Raw genomic sequence first — 16288 nt, forward strand, 5'->3', positions numbered from 1 at the left:
CCGAAGCACACGGACAGAAAGCGGCTGTCACAGCATGTGAGTACTAAACTAAGTTCTCATTCACACACAAATTTAAGTTAAAAACATACGAGTTACAAAAAACAGTCGGTTATGTCTGTGAAGATAAACAGCTGGGAAATAAATTGCATGTTTATTTTAGATCTGTGTGGCAGCAGCAATATACAGTAAATAAATCAATAAATCCACTGCTCTGTTGTCTCCTCTGAGGCTGGGACTGTAAATAGTGTTCTGTGCTCGTCTGTGCAGCCAAAGACAGAACAGTTAGCGTGTTTTGCTCAAACCTTGGCCATGGCATTAGAGCTGGTACACCGGTGTCGCTTGCGAAATCAAAATGAAGGCGCTGTGGGTGTAAACTTACAGATTAAGGGGCGGTAATATTATAATGAGATCCCTTTGCCACGTCACCAAGGGAGCGAAATCAGGCGCTCGTTTTCTCAGACGCTTGCAGAAAAAGGCTTCCCTAAACAAAGTTACTGGGTTAATCTTTTTCACGTTTCCTTGGTTGGTAGATGCACAGGGGACCTGATTATAGCACTTAAAACCTGGAAAAATCAGATTTTCATGATATGTCACCTTTAAAATAAGTTTTCTATTGTAATTTACTGTAAAATGTAATTTATTTCTGTGATGCAAAGCTGAATTTTCAACATCATTACTCCAGTCTTCAGTGTCACATGATCTTCAGAAATCATTATAATATGCTGATTTGCTGCTCGAGAAACATTTCTGATTATTATCAGTTTTGAAAAAAGTTGTTTATTTATATTTATTATCAATGATTTAAATAGTCATGCTGCTTAATATTTCTGTGGAAACGGTGATATGTTTTTAGAATGAATAGAAAGTTCAAAAGAAGCATTTATTTGTAATAGAAAGCTTTTGTAACATTATAAATGTATTTGCTTTTGATTAATTTAATGCATCCTTGCTGAAAAAAAACATTAATTAAAAAAAAAAAAATCTTACTAACCTTAAACTTTTGAATGGCAGCATACATCGTAACACAGGTTCCTAGTCTTCTTGTGCATATAACAGGTTATTCTTAAAATGTTTGTCTTTCTAATTTTTAGCAAATATAACAACTTGCTCGGTCTTGTTTTATAGGAAAAAACAATTAAAGAAATCTGCTGAGAGCTGAATGTGTGAAGACAACAACTTGAGAGTCTGTGCAAATAACGAATGATGGAAAACGTTTGATGTCTTTCATAGTTACATTGAAACCAGCATGTAATCACGTCCCCTCAAACCATTAGTTTAACGGTACAGAAGTGGCACTTTAATCTTTCTAAAGATGACAGAAAACCTGTACGAGACGAATCAGTTCACCAACCACGCCAACGGGACCTATTTGTTCCAGCACAGCCCAAGCGCGTTGGGTGCACCTCACTATGGCGTACCAAATGTGAGCTCGATCCAGTCATCTCCAATGTCTCCGCGACTCAACCACGAGCAGATAACATCTCCTGGCACTCCAGGACATGAACTTTCTCCAATGCTTGAGATGCCAAACAGCGGCGGGACTTGGGAATATAACCAGTTTGGAAGGACATCATCATGGGGATCTTCTTCTCATGAAGAACTACCCGAAATCTACCCGTTTAACATCACGTTTCAAAACAACTTATCACTGACTTGCAAAGACAACGGCAGTGCTTCTCATCCTTACAGGTTGGACTCGTTCTCAAAGGCCTTCTCTACGAAAAACATGCAACTTCTATTTGGTGATAGTAACAGGACAGATGATAAGCACTCAGAAAATCACATTTCAGGGGTTTTGCACTTGCCTCAAAGTCTCCCAGAAGGATCAGACAGGCAACCTTTGGAGTCTCCGGTTTTTAACCCAATGGTCATTCAAGGTCAATGCGATCAGACCGGCTTCCATCCATCAGAAAGCCAAAACTCATTGCACGGCCTTTACCAAAACCACCAACAGTTTCACTATGGATCCCAGCAACACAAACAGAAAGTGAACAACATGGAGCAGGTAAACAGGAGTCTCCAAAAGCCACAGAGCTCCTGGCAGCATCAGCACGGCTATCAAAGTCACCCAATGCCATATCCGATGGCCTTGAATCAACAACAAAGAGGGATATTTGCACATAAAACTCACCTGGACTCTCATGAACCTGCTCAATCGCCAACCTGCGACCACTGTCAAGACTTTAAAGTCCCGGAGCAGCAGATCTTCCATTATCAAGACCAACAACATCTTCGATCGCTTTCCCAACCTGGCAATCCTTACCTCGTGCAAGATAATGTGCAATCAATCCCTGCAAAGCAAAACAACATGTTTAGCGATGGTCATCACTCGGCACCCAACACACCCGTTTTCTCGAGTCCCAAAGAAGACCAATCTGCTTTCAACTTTCCTCACCGAAGTGAAGACCTCTGCAGCCCACTTTACCAAAACAGGAGCTCAGGGGTCTGTAAAACTCTTCCACAGATGACTATGAGGGGGGATATTTTTCATCATCGCACCGCACATGCACCTCAGTGGTCACAGGTACTGTATTTTTTATTTGTATTAGTTCATTTTAGAGTCATTTGCATTTATGTTAAAGGTTTCTCATAAATACCTTGCAGACACCTTCACCAGATATTCAAGATGAGGCCATTTCACCTCATTTCAGGTTTGACTCTAACCTTACTTCTATCCATTTAGTCAAATCAAATCTATTTGTATAGAGCGTGTTCTAAATACACATTTCAAAGCAGCTTTACAGAAAACTGTGATGCTAATGTTTATAATACCAGTATATTAATGCCTTATAATCACATTTAGCAAATTAGAGCTGGGTGATAATAAAGTTCACATTTTGCGACGATTATAAACAATCAAGCAGATGATATTTGCTGTATAGAATGTATAGCCCTATGTGAGTATACAATATGTCTGCAAATAAAGTTAGACATGCTTATATATCCTACTTGGGTGTTACATTTAACTGTATAGTTACATTTTGTGACAAAATGCTGGATATAATAATATAAGGTTGGATCTACTTAAAGTAATTGTATAATTCATTATTAATTTATAATTCATTGATTATTCCCAGTTATTAATTTGTCATCTGGTGATATTGAGAATTATGAAACCTGAGGTTTTGTTATTCAATTGTTATTTGGTGTAGTGACAACCATTATTACTGTTTGGTCATGTGTATCACTGGATTATTGGTGTATGTTTAAAAATATATTATTTCAAAAATTCATTAGTGTTACTTGCTGCTCTTATAATTGCTGCTCTGTAATTTTTTGAGTTAAAATAGTTTCTACACCAATTGTTTTTCAGTGTAGAACATAAAATCTTTAGTTCCCTAGTGTGCAAACCAAAGGCAACTCTGGCAAGGAACAAAAAACTCAATGCTCCACTCATATTATTTATATTTAATATAGTATGTGGATTTGGATTTCTGTAGAGCAGAACCTGGGTTTTCGAGAGAGGACGGATCTCATGCAAAGATGAGATGCACCGTTTGTCACAGGGAGTTCAAAAGTCTCCCGGCTCTGAATGGTCACATGCGCTCACATGGAGGACTGCGGACACACCCCACACCCCTCAAAATGGTACGAACCATCATTTTGATCATCAGTGAGGTGGTTTGTGAAAAACTGCATGCTGATTTGCCCCATTGCTTCATATTTCTTTCTTTGTTTTAACAGAGAGACGGGCACATTCATCTGTCTGAAGCTGCTCAAAGCAACCCCATCCTCTTACCTGTGTCAGTACCTGTCAAGGACAACCAGACCCCAACCAAACTCACGCTCAGCCTTCTGTGCCACCAGAAAGATAATGAACAAAATGGTTTAATTAAGACTGGTGCACAGTCACCCCTCCCATCTCTACGAAACCACCCTTCCTGTGTGAGTTTCTGGCATTCATAGTTATTTTTAACAGCTCTTTAGAAAATTAAAAGCTTTAACATCAAGGTCTGAAACATCACTTCAGCATTCTGAGAATTTATAGACTGCTGATGCTCAAAGTGGTTTTTAAATGTAAACTTGATTCTTATGCCACCTTTTTGATTAAAAATTACAAGGGCACATGAACGTTGCAATAATGATGTGCACGGATAAATAATTTACAATTAACACGGCAATATTCCATTAAAATAAAAAAAGAACTGTAAATTGATTTCATCATGAAAAATAATGCAATGAGCACTTTAATATATCCTGCCCAGCTTTGTTTAAATTGGAAATGCATAAATAAAAGTAAGTAAAATGTGCTTCACAAATAATATCACAAGGTATTTGACTACTGCACACAGATTGCCCAATTTAATCATATTATTTGATCTATAAAACAAAATTATGTTTCTCTTCTAAACTCGATTTCTTTGCTTTCAGTTAATGTAATCCTCTAAAATGCACAAACCAGTAGGGCGCATGTAAACAAAGCAAACACTCAATAATGATTTTTGATGTTGACATAACTGAAACTGCACATTTTGCACGGGACGTAATGGGGAAGAGTAAAAATGCTGAAACTGAGTATTATTTTTTGTGTTTTTGAGCAAGATGGGAAACAGGAGAGACTTGATAGTGCTTAAAGTTCAATTATGTTGGGATTTAGAACCATTTCAATTACAATGGGTTACCATTGTGGTGAAGAATTTGAGCAGACTTAGCATTTAGCATGCTAAAATGTGCTACCTAATTTGGTCACTTCAAAATAACTTAATTTGATGATGTCTACAAATTACGCTTGTGTTTCTTAAAGGGATAGTTCACCCAAAAATGAAAATTATGTCATCATTTACTCACCCTCATGTTGTTCCAAACCGGTACGAGTTTGTTTCTTCTGTTGAACACAAAAGAAAATATTCTGAAGAATGTTGGTAACCTAACTGTTGATGGTAGCCATTGACATCAACACCAACAACATTGACATCATTGTTATATTGTTGCTCTTTTGTTAATTTTGACTGCTTTTATTGTCCTCATTTGTAAGTCGCTTTGGATAAAAGCGTCTGCTAAATGACTAAATAAAATAAATAAGCATCACCTTTTCTGTTCAACAGAAGAAAGAAACGCATACAGGTTTATGAAGTGTTGTTTTTAGGTTTAATTTTTGAGTGAACTATCCCTTAACTGCTTCATGTGGAATGGATGTGCATGATTAAATCATGTAAATATGACAGACTGGAATGATAACTGAACCTCACACCCCACATAACACATTCTAGATAAAGAGATCTGTCTCGGATGGAGAATGTGCACCAAAGGTGGTGAAAAAGAGGTACCGCCGCTGTCTGGTCCCATTGATGATTCCTCCGCCCAGCACCAGTCAGGAGTCCAGAGGCACCGTGCTCTTCCACAGTCAGCTCAGGACGGTGAGCAGCATGGGGGACGACGTGCCCTACACCCCTCTACCCATGCTCAGCCCTGTACGCCCGGGATCAGGCCTCTTCAGCGCCATCAATGGAAAAGGCAAGAGCGTCTTGGTCAAGTCTGCTGCAGATGGGGCTTGATAGTCTCACTTAATGCAGTCAAATTTACTGGCATGCTATCTAAAGATTTTACAACAATAGTGATGATTAAAGAGTTATTTTTACTTAATTATTTTAGATGCATTGTTACAGTAGCTGTATTTTTCTCATTATAATATGCATTATCCATGTTTGTCTATAACAGGTGATATGGATAACTGTGGTGAGACTTCACGAGAGAAAGAGATTAATGTAACACCGTAAGCATTTTGATGTTGTTTTATCTTTGTGTGTAAATTCAATGTCACTAGCAAAACATTTTCTCAAGAAAGTGTAACTGGTGCCTATGCAAAGTCGCCGGGTTGTGGTGTTGTGGGCTGTTGCCAGGCGTTGCTATGCAGTTGGTATGGTGTTGCTAGGTAGTTGATTATTGGCCAAAGTAAAAAAAAATGTCCCTTCTTAAGCCTCTGTCATATTGAGAAAAAAAAAAATGAAATGGAATAAAAATGTATATTTCGATGCTTTTGTGTTTGATCGCAAAACTTTCGTGTTCTCCCGAGAAAGTTTGCATTTGCTTGAAAAATGTTGTGTTCTCACAAAACTTTTACCAATTTTTTATTTATTTTTTTTTTGTGGGAGAAAGCAAAAGTTTTTCCAGCAAATGAAAAAGCATTGAAATACACTTTCCCTCCCATTTCATTTTTTTTTAAGTGAGTTTATTCACTCAGAAAAGTAATATCACACTTTCCCTCAATAAAACCACATGATCTGAGGTTTCATTTTCATTAGTGTTTCAAAACATAAAAACATTACACTCTTCACCTTCAATCTACACCAGCAAAACAATGTGTTACTGCAAATCATTTTACTGTCAAATGCTTACTTGATTTATGAAATAATTAAATAATGTCTGAATATAAAGTAAATTAATAATCAATAACTATATTTTATGTGTTCTTTGTAGTTGGATTAATGTTGCTTACTTGATTTATTAAACAATTAATCGTTCAAATATAAAATGAATTAATACTCAATAACTGTATTTTATATGTTCTTTACAGTCGGATTAACATTGGCGAGGAATTTCAAGCAAAGATCCCAGATATTAAGAGTCAAACCCTCACAGAGGAAGATACCCATAACGCTGTTCTTCTGTGGTTGCCCACCAAAGACCTGGATATCCCTGATAACCAGCAGAAAGGTAACTAAAATCACATTGAGTTAAGTGCAGCAACTAGGAGACGTGGGGTGATTTTACAAAAGGCATGATGCAAAGCAAAACAAATCATTCTAAAATCATTCTTCAGACAAGTAATTAATTTAACTGCACTGGAAATGTTTTATTTAAATTTTTTTAGAAAAATTATTGGAGTACATTTGGCAAAAAAAAAAAAGAAGCTATTTCAGTCTTTCTACTTCAAAATTTCATGTTTAATTCAATGTGTTACTTATGGAAGCCCGTTTCCGCCACTGAATAAAAAATAAAACAAGGTAATTGCGATTTTTTATCTCACAATTCTGAGAAAAAAAGTCAGAATTGTGAGATAAAAAGTCGCAATTACCTTGTTTTATTTTTTATTCATATAAACGCGCAATTCTGACTTTTTTTCTCAGAATTGCGAGTTCATATCTAGCAATTCTGACTTTATAATTACTTACAAATTATATTTAATTACTTAAATATAATTATTTACAATTGCGAGTTATAAAGTCAAAATTGCGAGTTATAAAGTCAGAATTGCAAGATAAAAACTCGCAATTGCGAGTTATAAAGTCAGAGTTGCGAGCTATAAAGTCAGAATTGCGAGTTATAAATTCAGAATTGCAAGATAAAAACTCGCAATTGCGAGTTATAGTCAAAATTGCAAGTTATAAAGTCAGAGTTGCGAGCTATAAAGTCAAAATTGCGAGTTATAAAGTCAGAATTGCGAGTTCATATCACACAGTTCTGAGAAAAAAAAGTCAGAATTGTGAGAAACAGGCTTCCATAGTTACTTGCAGATTTTCTTCTGGGTGAAATTTATTTTCATATTTCTGAGACAAAATTGTTTCAACAACAATTATTTTCAGTGCTTGCTAACAAAATAGATGGTTAATTTATTTTTTGTGCACATTAAGGAAAAAGAAACACCATTATCTGACTACCGTTGACTTTTTCCTCCTTTTAGTGGACAATCTTCTGAAAATGGCTTGCTCTAGTGTGCTGCCAGGCGGCGGAGCAAACACAGAATATGTCCTCCACTGTCTTTTTGAGTGCAGAGGAGATATTATGGTTAGTATTTTTCTTATTATCGCTTCCTGTCACTAACAATTGTTCTCTAAAAAGCCTTAAAATAACTATCATGTTCCAGAATACCCTTGAAAAGCTTCTGCCAACAACGCTGAGAAACACATCCAGCCCCAAAACGGACTATCATTACGCAGGTGTGTAAGATTTTGTAACCCCAAAAAATACTATTTTTGTCTCTCTTTTTACTGTGGTATTCTCATATGTAAGTATTCCTTCCTGAGGAAATATTAAATTATATGTGACCCTGGACCACAAAACCAGTCATAAGGGGCAATTTTTTGAAATTGATATTTATACATCATCTGAAAGCTGAATAAACAAGCTTTCCATTGATGCATGGTTTGTTAGGATATAACAATATTTGGCCGAGATACAACTATTTGAAAATCTGGAATCTGAGGGTGCAAAAAAATCAAAATACTGAGAAAATCGCCCTTAAAGTTGTCCAAATTAAGTTCTTAGCAATGCATATTACTAATCAAAAATTAAGTTTTGATATATTTACAGTAAGAAATTTACAAAATATCTTCATGGAACATGATCTTTACTTAATATCCTAATGATTTTTGGCATAAAAGAAAAATCGATAATTTTGACCCATACAATGTTTTTTTGGCTATTGCTAAAAATATACCCCAGCGACTTGAGACTGGTTTTGTGGTCCAGGTTCACATACATAGAAGACTATAAATTAAGGGCCAGATTTACTAACAGCTTGCACCAGCACAAACCTCTTTTGGCATTAAACTACTGTCAGAATTTACTAAAGAAGCGCAGTGAAAGATTAGCACTTAAAAGGCATGAACACAGTCATTTTTGTGGCTGATCTTATTTCATATGCATTTGTAGGACTTTTCCTTTCAGACACAAAATGTAGGAGAGGAGGGAGGAGAGTACCTAAATGAATCACGCAACATGATTTACTAAGGTTTGTGCTAGTCAATTTACTGGTATTTGTGCCATTTTGCCCGCCCAAAAATGTCTTAACCAGATGCTAATTTGCACCGCTCTTGATAGATTGCGCTGGTCATTATGGAAACGATCTGGCTGCATCTGTGTTCTTTAATCTGTGCATTGTCAGTAGATCAGCCGCAGAACTTTCCACTCCTATCGGTGCTTTTATGTGTTTGCTTTCTCACGCTAATCTGCCCCGTTTAGTAAATCTGGCCCTAAATACTTGAAATACTGAATGAACCACGTTACAGCATTTCTTCTTCTCCTCTTATCAACCAGGATCAGACAGATGGACGCTTCAGGAAAAACGGCAGCTGAACAAAGCACTTTTAATTCATAACAAGGACTTCTATTTTGTCCAGAAAATGGTATCTGTGGTCAATTAATATTAAAGGGCTTGTGCAGGTTTCATGAATGCACTGTACATTTAAGACTTTCAAGACCGAGTAAAGAAAATCTAAGGATTAAATTGAATGGAACACAATGCGCCAATATGTTCTCTAAATGTAAATGTCTTGCATTAGCAACACTTCAAAACAGATCTCCATTACTTTTTCATTAATTTTACAAAGAAATACCTTAAGTCTTGAATAGCTCTGCTAATCCACTGGAAATAACTTTTACCGATAACACAGCAAAAAAAGTGATGTTCTTCATCAATATTTTTGTCTTGTTTTCCAGTGCAAAAGTCTAAAGATTCTAAAATCAAGATACATTTACTTGAGAAACATGTTTTCTGAGAAACTGGTCAAAATAAAGTGAGTTCATCTGCCAATGGGCTCAAAAAAATCTGCTTAATTTAAATTCAAGCTTAACTCACTTAATTTACATTTCAAAAACACTTCATCTGTTTAATTTGCATCTCAAGTAAATGTATCTAGATTTATGGATGTTTAGATGTTTGTCTAGGAAAACAAAACAACAATCCTTTTTTAGTTGCATTTGGGTGATGCTTTTATGCTCTGAATTATGATCTTTTTAAGGCCTTAATTTTTGGAAGGGTGAATTAAGACCTTTTTAAGACCTGCAGAATCCCTGTATTAATATATTCTTATGCTTTCCGTGAATACATTAGCATTAATTTGTGACCCTGTGGTTTGGTGGCTGTGAGAATGTGTTCTTTTATTATTTAGGTCAAGACAAAGACAGTGTCTCAGTGTGTCGAGTACTATTACACATGGAAAAAGCGTTTGCGCTTGGGTACGAGAGTCAGCACGGCTCTGTCTACACCTGTTCAAGACCAGCGGGTGAGTTCCAGCACAGTTCTACTGCTAATATTCCTCTGAATCTCAGGTCACTGCTTTCGCCCACCAGTATTTAGACAATTAAGACACCTTAAAGCTGAATTGATCTCACCGCACTGCATTAGAAAATTAAAATATTAAATCAAGTGTCATTTGAGAGTGCAAACCACACTCGCTTTGATGTGTTATCTAATTCAATGACATTCAGACATTTCTAAGGGTGATTTAGGTGTGCACATACTTTACATTACATTATATTGTGACTTTCAAATATTTTTTAATGCACAGCCTATACATTTCATCAATTAGGGAGACTGGCCGATAAACAACACCACAGAACCGAACAAAGAAGCCAACAGCAAAACCAGGGAGACTGAAATATCAGAAAACTCTAGTGCCGTGTTTGCCTGTGAAGTGTCAAAATCTGTGAGTGTCTGTGAGGATGTGTACATACTGAAACCTCTAGATGCTTTCTCCACTTCCTGTCATTTACTAGTACGCTCACAGCTTTTCTCTCAAAAAGGCTGTATACTGCCTCTGCATTCTGTCAAATGTGTATTGTGCAATAATCTAGGTAGTGTGATTGTGTAGCAATCACCTAGCAACCACTCAGAATACCTTAGCAGTACAGTATAATTCACTAGTTCTCATTATTAGATTATTACAAATCCTCTGTTTATATTCAGTTGTATCTGCAGAATTTGTTGATGTTCAGACTCTGGTGCAATATTATGTTGTTACATATATATATATATATTTGGGGTGTAACGGTATGCATATTCGTACCGAAAATTTCCGGTACAGGTCTTTCGGCTCGGTATGCATGTGTACCAAACAAATACTGTGTGGGTTTAACCACTGCATGAGTGGAACTTCATTGGAAACTTCCAGTTTTATATAGTGTTACTTTTGATAAGAAAAAAATCTAATATTTAAAATTATGTTCTTTTTTTTTTAGGAAATTCAAACAATAAATGAGTTTTTAACCCTCTTTGATGTGGCGTGACAGATTGATGTATAAACACCTCGGTTCAAACGGCAGCGCGATCATCTCTTCCTCTTTACTACTAGTTTTAACGTGAAATAAACATGAACGAACATCTCATTCCTCACGTAATCGCTCAATCAGTGTTTCGACCACGGATAGAAGTCAGTAAAACAGCTTGTAAACAAAATGTCACGTAGCATTTCATTTACCTCAGGAAGTCATCAGTGTCCACAGCTCGTTAGTGCGCTATAAATGAAGTCTAGAGAAGAGCATTTTGCAAAATATTACACTATATACTCTATATACTAGACTATATATTTAAGTTTGGGCTCTGTTGTTAATTGTAACCTTATTGTAATGTAAAAGGTCTCCCTATGGTTTAGAGCAGAATCCGGAGTAGATTTTATCCCTAATTTAATTTTATTGTAATTAAATTTATTTAAAGAAAGAGCCATTTGTTCAGTAATCCACTGTTTAATACTTAAAAAAGCAATTTTATTTTTAGTTTCCCCCCCTGCTGTACCGAAACCGTACCAAACCGTGAAATCAAAACCGAGGTAGGCTACGTACCGAACTGTCATTTTTTGTACCGTTACACCCCTTATATATATATATATATATAGTAGTTTATTAATAATGTCCATGTAGCCAATGTGACATGTTTCTAATAATGAAGAAGACTATATGCAATATTCAGAATCAGAATAAGCTTTATTGCCAGGTATGCTTACACATACGAGGAATTTGTTTTCGTGACAGAAGCTTCCACAGTGTAACAGAATGACAGTGACAGAACAAAAAAACACAGATAATAAAAAATATACAAATCGACAATTGTATGTACAGGTATATAACAATAGACAGTTGTATGTACAGGTATATTATGTGCAAATTGAAATGTAGACTGAGTATGTGTGTTAGATAAATAAGTGTATGAGTGAATACATTATATTCTATATTCATATATTCTAACTATATGCAATAGTTGATATTCAGTTTTAGGATTCAAACTCTCCCTACATAAGATGATTTTACAATAATTTAATCCAAAACGACATTCTGTCATTTATTATTTACTCACCTTCAAGCTGTTCCAAATCCGTATGCTGCTCTGTGGAGCACAAAAGGAGAATTTTTAAAGAATCTGTCACACAGTGGATGTACACTTGTAGTGTACTTTAAATTTTTAAAGTATATTTATATTTTTAAAAAAAAACTGTTCTTGCAGATAATATAAATGAATGAAATGTGTACTTAAAGAGACACTTTCATAACTGTTTCTTAAGTACACTTAAAGGTGTGCACTTTATAATAATGTCAAATTAAAAGTTAAACTTAAAGTACATTCCAAATTACTGCATTCTAATAATATTTTGTCACTTGATTATAATTTTAACTGTAGTGTGTTATTTAATATTACATTTAAAGTTAATACATTTTAATAGCAATTTTATCATTACAAATGTGTAATTGCAAATATATTATGACATACAGGTTTCAATAGAAATTACTTTAAAAATATATTTTACTTTACTATAAAAGCTTGTCAGTGCTTACACTTTAACCATGTATCAAAGACAATTGAATTAATTATAAAAATTACAAATAAAGATGTTCTTAAGTCCTACTTAAGTGGGTCAAAAAACACTATTCAACTCTTGCACTTATCATTTTAAACTATAATACATTTTCATTTACTGTAACTGCAAAAAACATGCAATTAAGTGTCTGAACATTACATTCAGTTCACACACAAATTTAGCTTTTTAAAATATATTATTTCTGTAATAAGTACTCATTTTAAAGGTATTCTAAAGCGCACTTTTTCATACAATGACTTCTGTCAAGCTCCAAAAACACATTAAAAATAAAAACTTGTTAAAAGCACCGAATAAGTACTCCATACAACAGATAATCTTCCAGGGTGAATCCCAATAAAATTACAATTTTAGTCTGTTACTCAGGCCAAGCTACAATAAGACCTCAGAAGACTTGGAATATAGTGCATGAGTTGCATGGATGTTAGATTTATGGTGTTTCCTTGGCCATTTTGCAACTTATAAGTAAGTAACTAACTAGTAAGTAATTACAGAACATTTGTTTCTGGGTAAAATTACCATGTTTCTCACAGCAGATGAACGAAGAAACATGGACCCAGAATAATCTCCGGCTGCTCTGTAGCTCTCCAGCCGAAAACAGAGCGTCCACGCTGACCCTGCCTTTGGGTTCGGCTTCTGTGAGAAGTTCTCCCTCCAACAGCACCACCAGCGGAGACACTGATTCAGCCGTGGTCTTTCCCTGCACCGAGTGTGGAAAGTAAGCCACGTCCTGAGTCAAACACAGAAACATCTTCATACAGTTATGAATCACAGTGGTTGCGGTCTGATTCACGATTGCTTCATTTCACAGGGTGTTTTTGAAGGTGAAAAGTCGAAATGCCCACATGAAGACACACCGGCAGCACGAGGACACACAACTGTGGCAGTTCCCCAGGGTTCCTGAGCAAGATCATGTGATGGTGACACCTGAATGCCCGGTTACACCACTAAAACAACCCATAAGCCTTCATTCTTTAACATGTGACAGGTCCGCGGAGGTGAAAGCATCCTTAAATTACATGTGCAGTGAGTCAGTGCAGGAAATCAATTGTCCTCTGAAGACACTTCCTGTCCTACAGAGTCCACTCGACTACATTCCAAGTTAGAAGATGGATAAGGAAATTCTTTGTAGACTATAAATTGATTCCTTCATGTAAATGGTGCAGCTATATGTATATTAAAACTAAGGCGAAGGCACATCTTTGCTTTATTTTGGTGTAAAATAATGTAATGTGCTTTGCTTTACCTGCATCTGATATCCTGTGTATTATCTGATTTTGTATCACATTTCATTTGTAATAAACCACCTTTCTCATTGATTATCGAACACTTACATTCACAACAGATTAAACTCACAATGGATCTGACTTTACAGAATCCCTTTTCATCAGCAGTGAGACTAACCAACCTAAAGACATGTTCTAAGAATGTTATGAAACGTTACTTCTGATTGTTCTCTAAATATTCAAAACATCCAGTATTAAAAACGTGTTTTCTTGGTTGTGAGAATGTTAAAGGGATAGTTCATTCAAAAATGAAAATGTTGTCATCATTTTCTTACCCTCATCTTGTTCCAAACTTGTATGAATTCCATTTTTTCTGTTGAAGACAAAAGAAGATGCTTTGAAGAATGTTGGTAACCAAAGAGTTGCTGGTAGCCATTAACTTCCGTAGAATTTTTTTTTCCATACTATGGAAGTCACCAGCAAACATTAAGGGGAATGCTACTGTTGAATGTTCTCTGAAAGTTCTGAAACAAGCAGTAACATTAAAAAAAAAAAACAGACAAATGTCCATCTAAAATGTTTCAGGAAAAAACATTCATGAACGACGTATAAATAATGTTTCTGCAAATGTTATGAGAACATTAGATGCTTATGCACTTATGCAACTTATGCACTATTCTGTGCCGTTTTGTAGTATAAATAGTGCAAATTCCAAAAAGTGAAAATTCCAAAAAGAAAGAGTGAACTTTAAATACCCAGATTATGCACTTAACCAAAAAAAAAAAAAGAGGGGGAGGGAGGGGCTATTTAAACCCGATTACGAATGACAAAATAACCTTATAAAATTCATACACTACACAGTTGAGTACATAGTGCATAAGTACATAGCGTATACGTCTGTCATTTGGGATGCAACTATTGTTAAAGACCAGATAACTTTGAACAAACATTTTAATAACGTCAAAACTTTTGAGACAACCTTGCCAGAACGTTAACTGTTAATTTAGAAACCGCTGCAGCATCCAGATGATCTTACAATTACCATTCAAAAATATGCAGATTCCAAAAAGCTGCAGCCAATCATCAAAGAGAGATTGAGATCCAAGGGATGCCATTTGACCAATTGCAGCACAGAGAACACTGCAAGCAGTTTGTATTTGTTTCCACTTCTGAGCACTATAAGTTTGGCTTGTCTGGTTGGTTAATGAGTGATTTTATTTATTGTCTCACAACTACTTTTTTTTATACTACAGAAACCCCATTTGCAAGAATATCTTTTATTTTTCAAACAGAAATATTCTATACAGCTGTCAAATGACCTCATTGCACCTGTTTAATGTGCACAGTATGCATGCTGCGTGTTGCAATAGTACAAGCAGTATGCTGTTACTGAACATATGCTTGGTCAATGTTTGCAATCTATGACAACCCTTCTGAAAAAGTTCAAAACTGCAGCCGATTTGTAGCCTATAAACGATACTCCATGGTATAACTAAGTATATGCAAGAATTTTAACAAGTTATTTTTACAAATACATTTTACAAGGTAACTGTATGCTAGATTACATTCCAAAGCATAAGATCGTACTTTTTACTTCACTACATTTCATAAAACTTATCGTTACTCCTTATAATATATCACGTGCTCCGAGACGCAGAAGCGGTGTCCGATTCATGAACGAACTGATTCTTTTCAATTAACCTTTTTAAATCAGTTCGCAAATCGCACCAAACGATTCATTCAACAATTGGAAAGAACCGATTGCAGCTGTTCTCGAGTCGACAACTCACTGATTCAAATGAACCGTTTAGTGCGAGTCTCCAGTGAACTGGATTCACAAGTAAGAACCGCGCGCGCGACTGATGCTGCTAAAAGTATACTTGATTTGTGTACTTCGTCCACCACTGATGCACTCAGACTGTTATGCACGCGCTGCACGCATGCTTTCTGCATCACACGTTTTATTTGTGGGGTCTGTGCGCAGCATGTGCATAATGATACTCAGAGCAGGCTGTACCGGTGGTAAATATACGGCCCTCAGACAGAACAGGCAGGTTGTGGATGAGTGACAGAGCAGAATAAGGATGGAGCAAAGTGTGGATGCGCTGTCCTTGAAGGACGTTCAAGTCGGTTTTGTTTATATTTTGCTTAGTCTATAATTTTAAATGACAGGTGTCATATTTATTTATTTTTCTCTGCAACTTTCATACTGTGTTAACAGAAAAATGTCAAACGAATTTAGTATTTTGTCAAAACAAATAAAAATAACTAATAGGCTATTTTTGTACAACCTACTTTTTTTTTTTCTCTCTTTGCGACACTTTTTCCTATTGTGTTGTAAATGTTAAATGAATTGTATCCTGACAAGACGAATAAAAATAAGAAATACAAATTTTGGGCTATTTTTGTACAACCTACATTTTTATTTTTTTTCTCTCTTTGCAACACTTTTTCCTATTGTGTTGTAAATGTTAAACGAATTGTATCGTGACAAGACGAATAAAAATAAGAAATACAATTTTTGTACAACATTTA

General features: G+C 35.7%; 1 protein-coding gene across 1 annotated transcript; it reads left to right on the forward strand.

Annotated features, from left to right (window-relative positions):
• The first annotated feature begins 1136 nt into the window (after window positions 1-1136).
• On the forward strand, window positions 1137-13929 carry LOC107692434 (transcriptional-regulating factor 1-like). The gene is made up of 14 exons (XM_016491484.1): window positions 1137-2524; window positions 2605-2651; window positions 3441-3588; window positions 3685-3885; window positions 5211-5458; window positions 5621-5713; window positions 6515-6654; window positions 7622-7725; window positions 7805-7877; window positions 8977-9065; window positions 9831-9944; window positions 10251-10367; window positions 13061-13245; window positions 13339-13929. The coding sequence occupies exons 1-14, from the start codon at window positions 1313-1315 to the stop codon at window positions 13631-13633; spliced, it is 3066 nt and encodes a 1021-aa protein (XP_016346970.1). The 5' UTR covers window positions 1137-1312; the 3' UTR covers window positions 13634-13929.
• Window positions 13930-16288: the final 2359 nt, after the last annotated feature.

The sequence above is a fragment of the Sinocyclocheilus anshuiensis genome, unplaced genomic scaffold, assembly GCF_001515605.1.
Source record: "Sinocyclocheilus anshuiensis isolate Anshui unplaced genomic scaffold, SAMN03320099.WGS_v1.1 scaffold261, whole genome shotgun sequence".
In the NCBI taxonomy this organism is placed as follows: Eukaryota; Metazoa; Chordata; class Actinopteri; order Cypriniformes; family Cyprinidae; genus Sinocyclocheilus; species Sinocyclocheilus anshuiensis.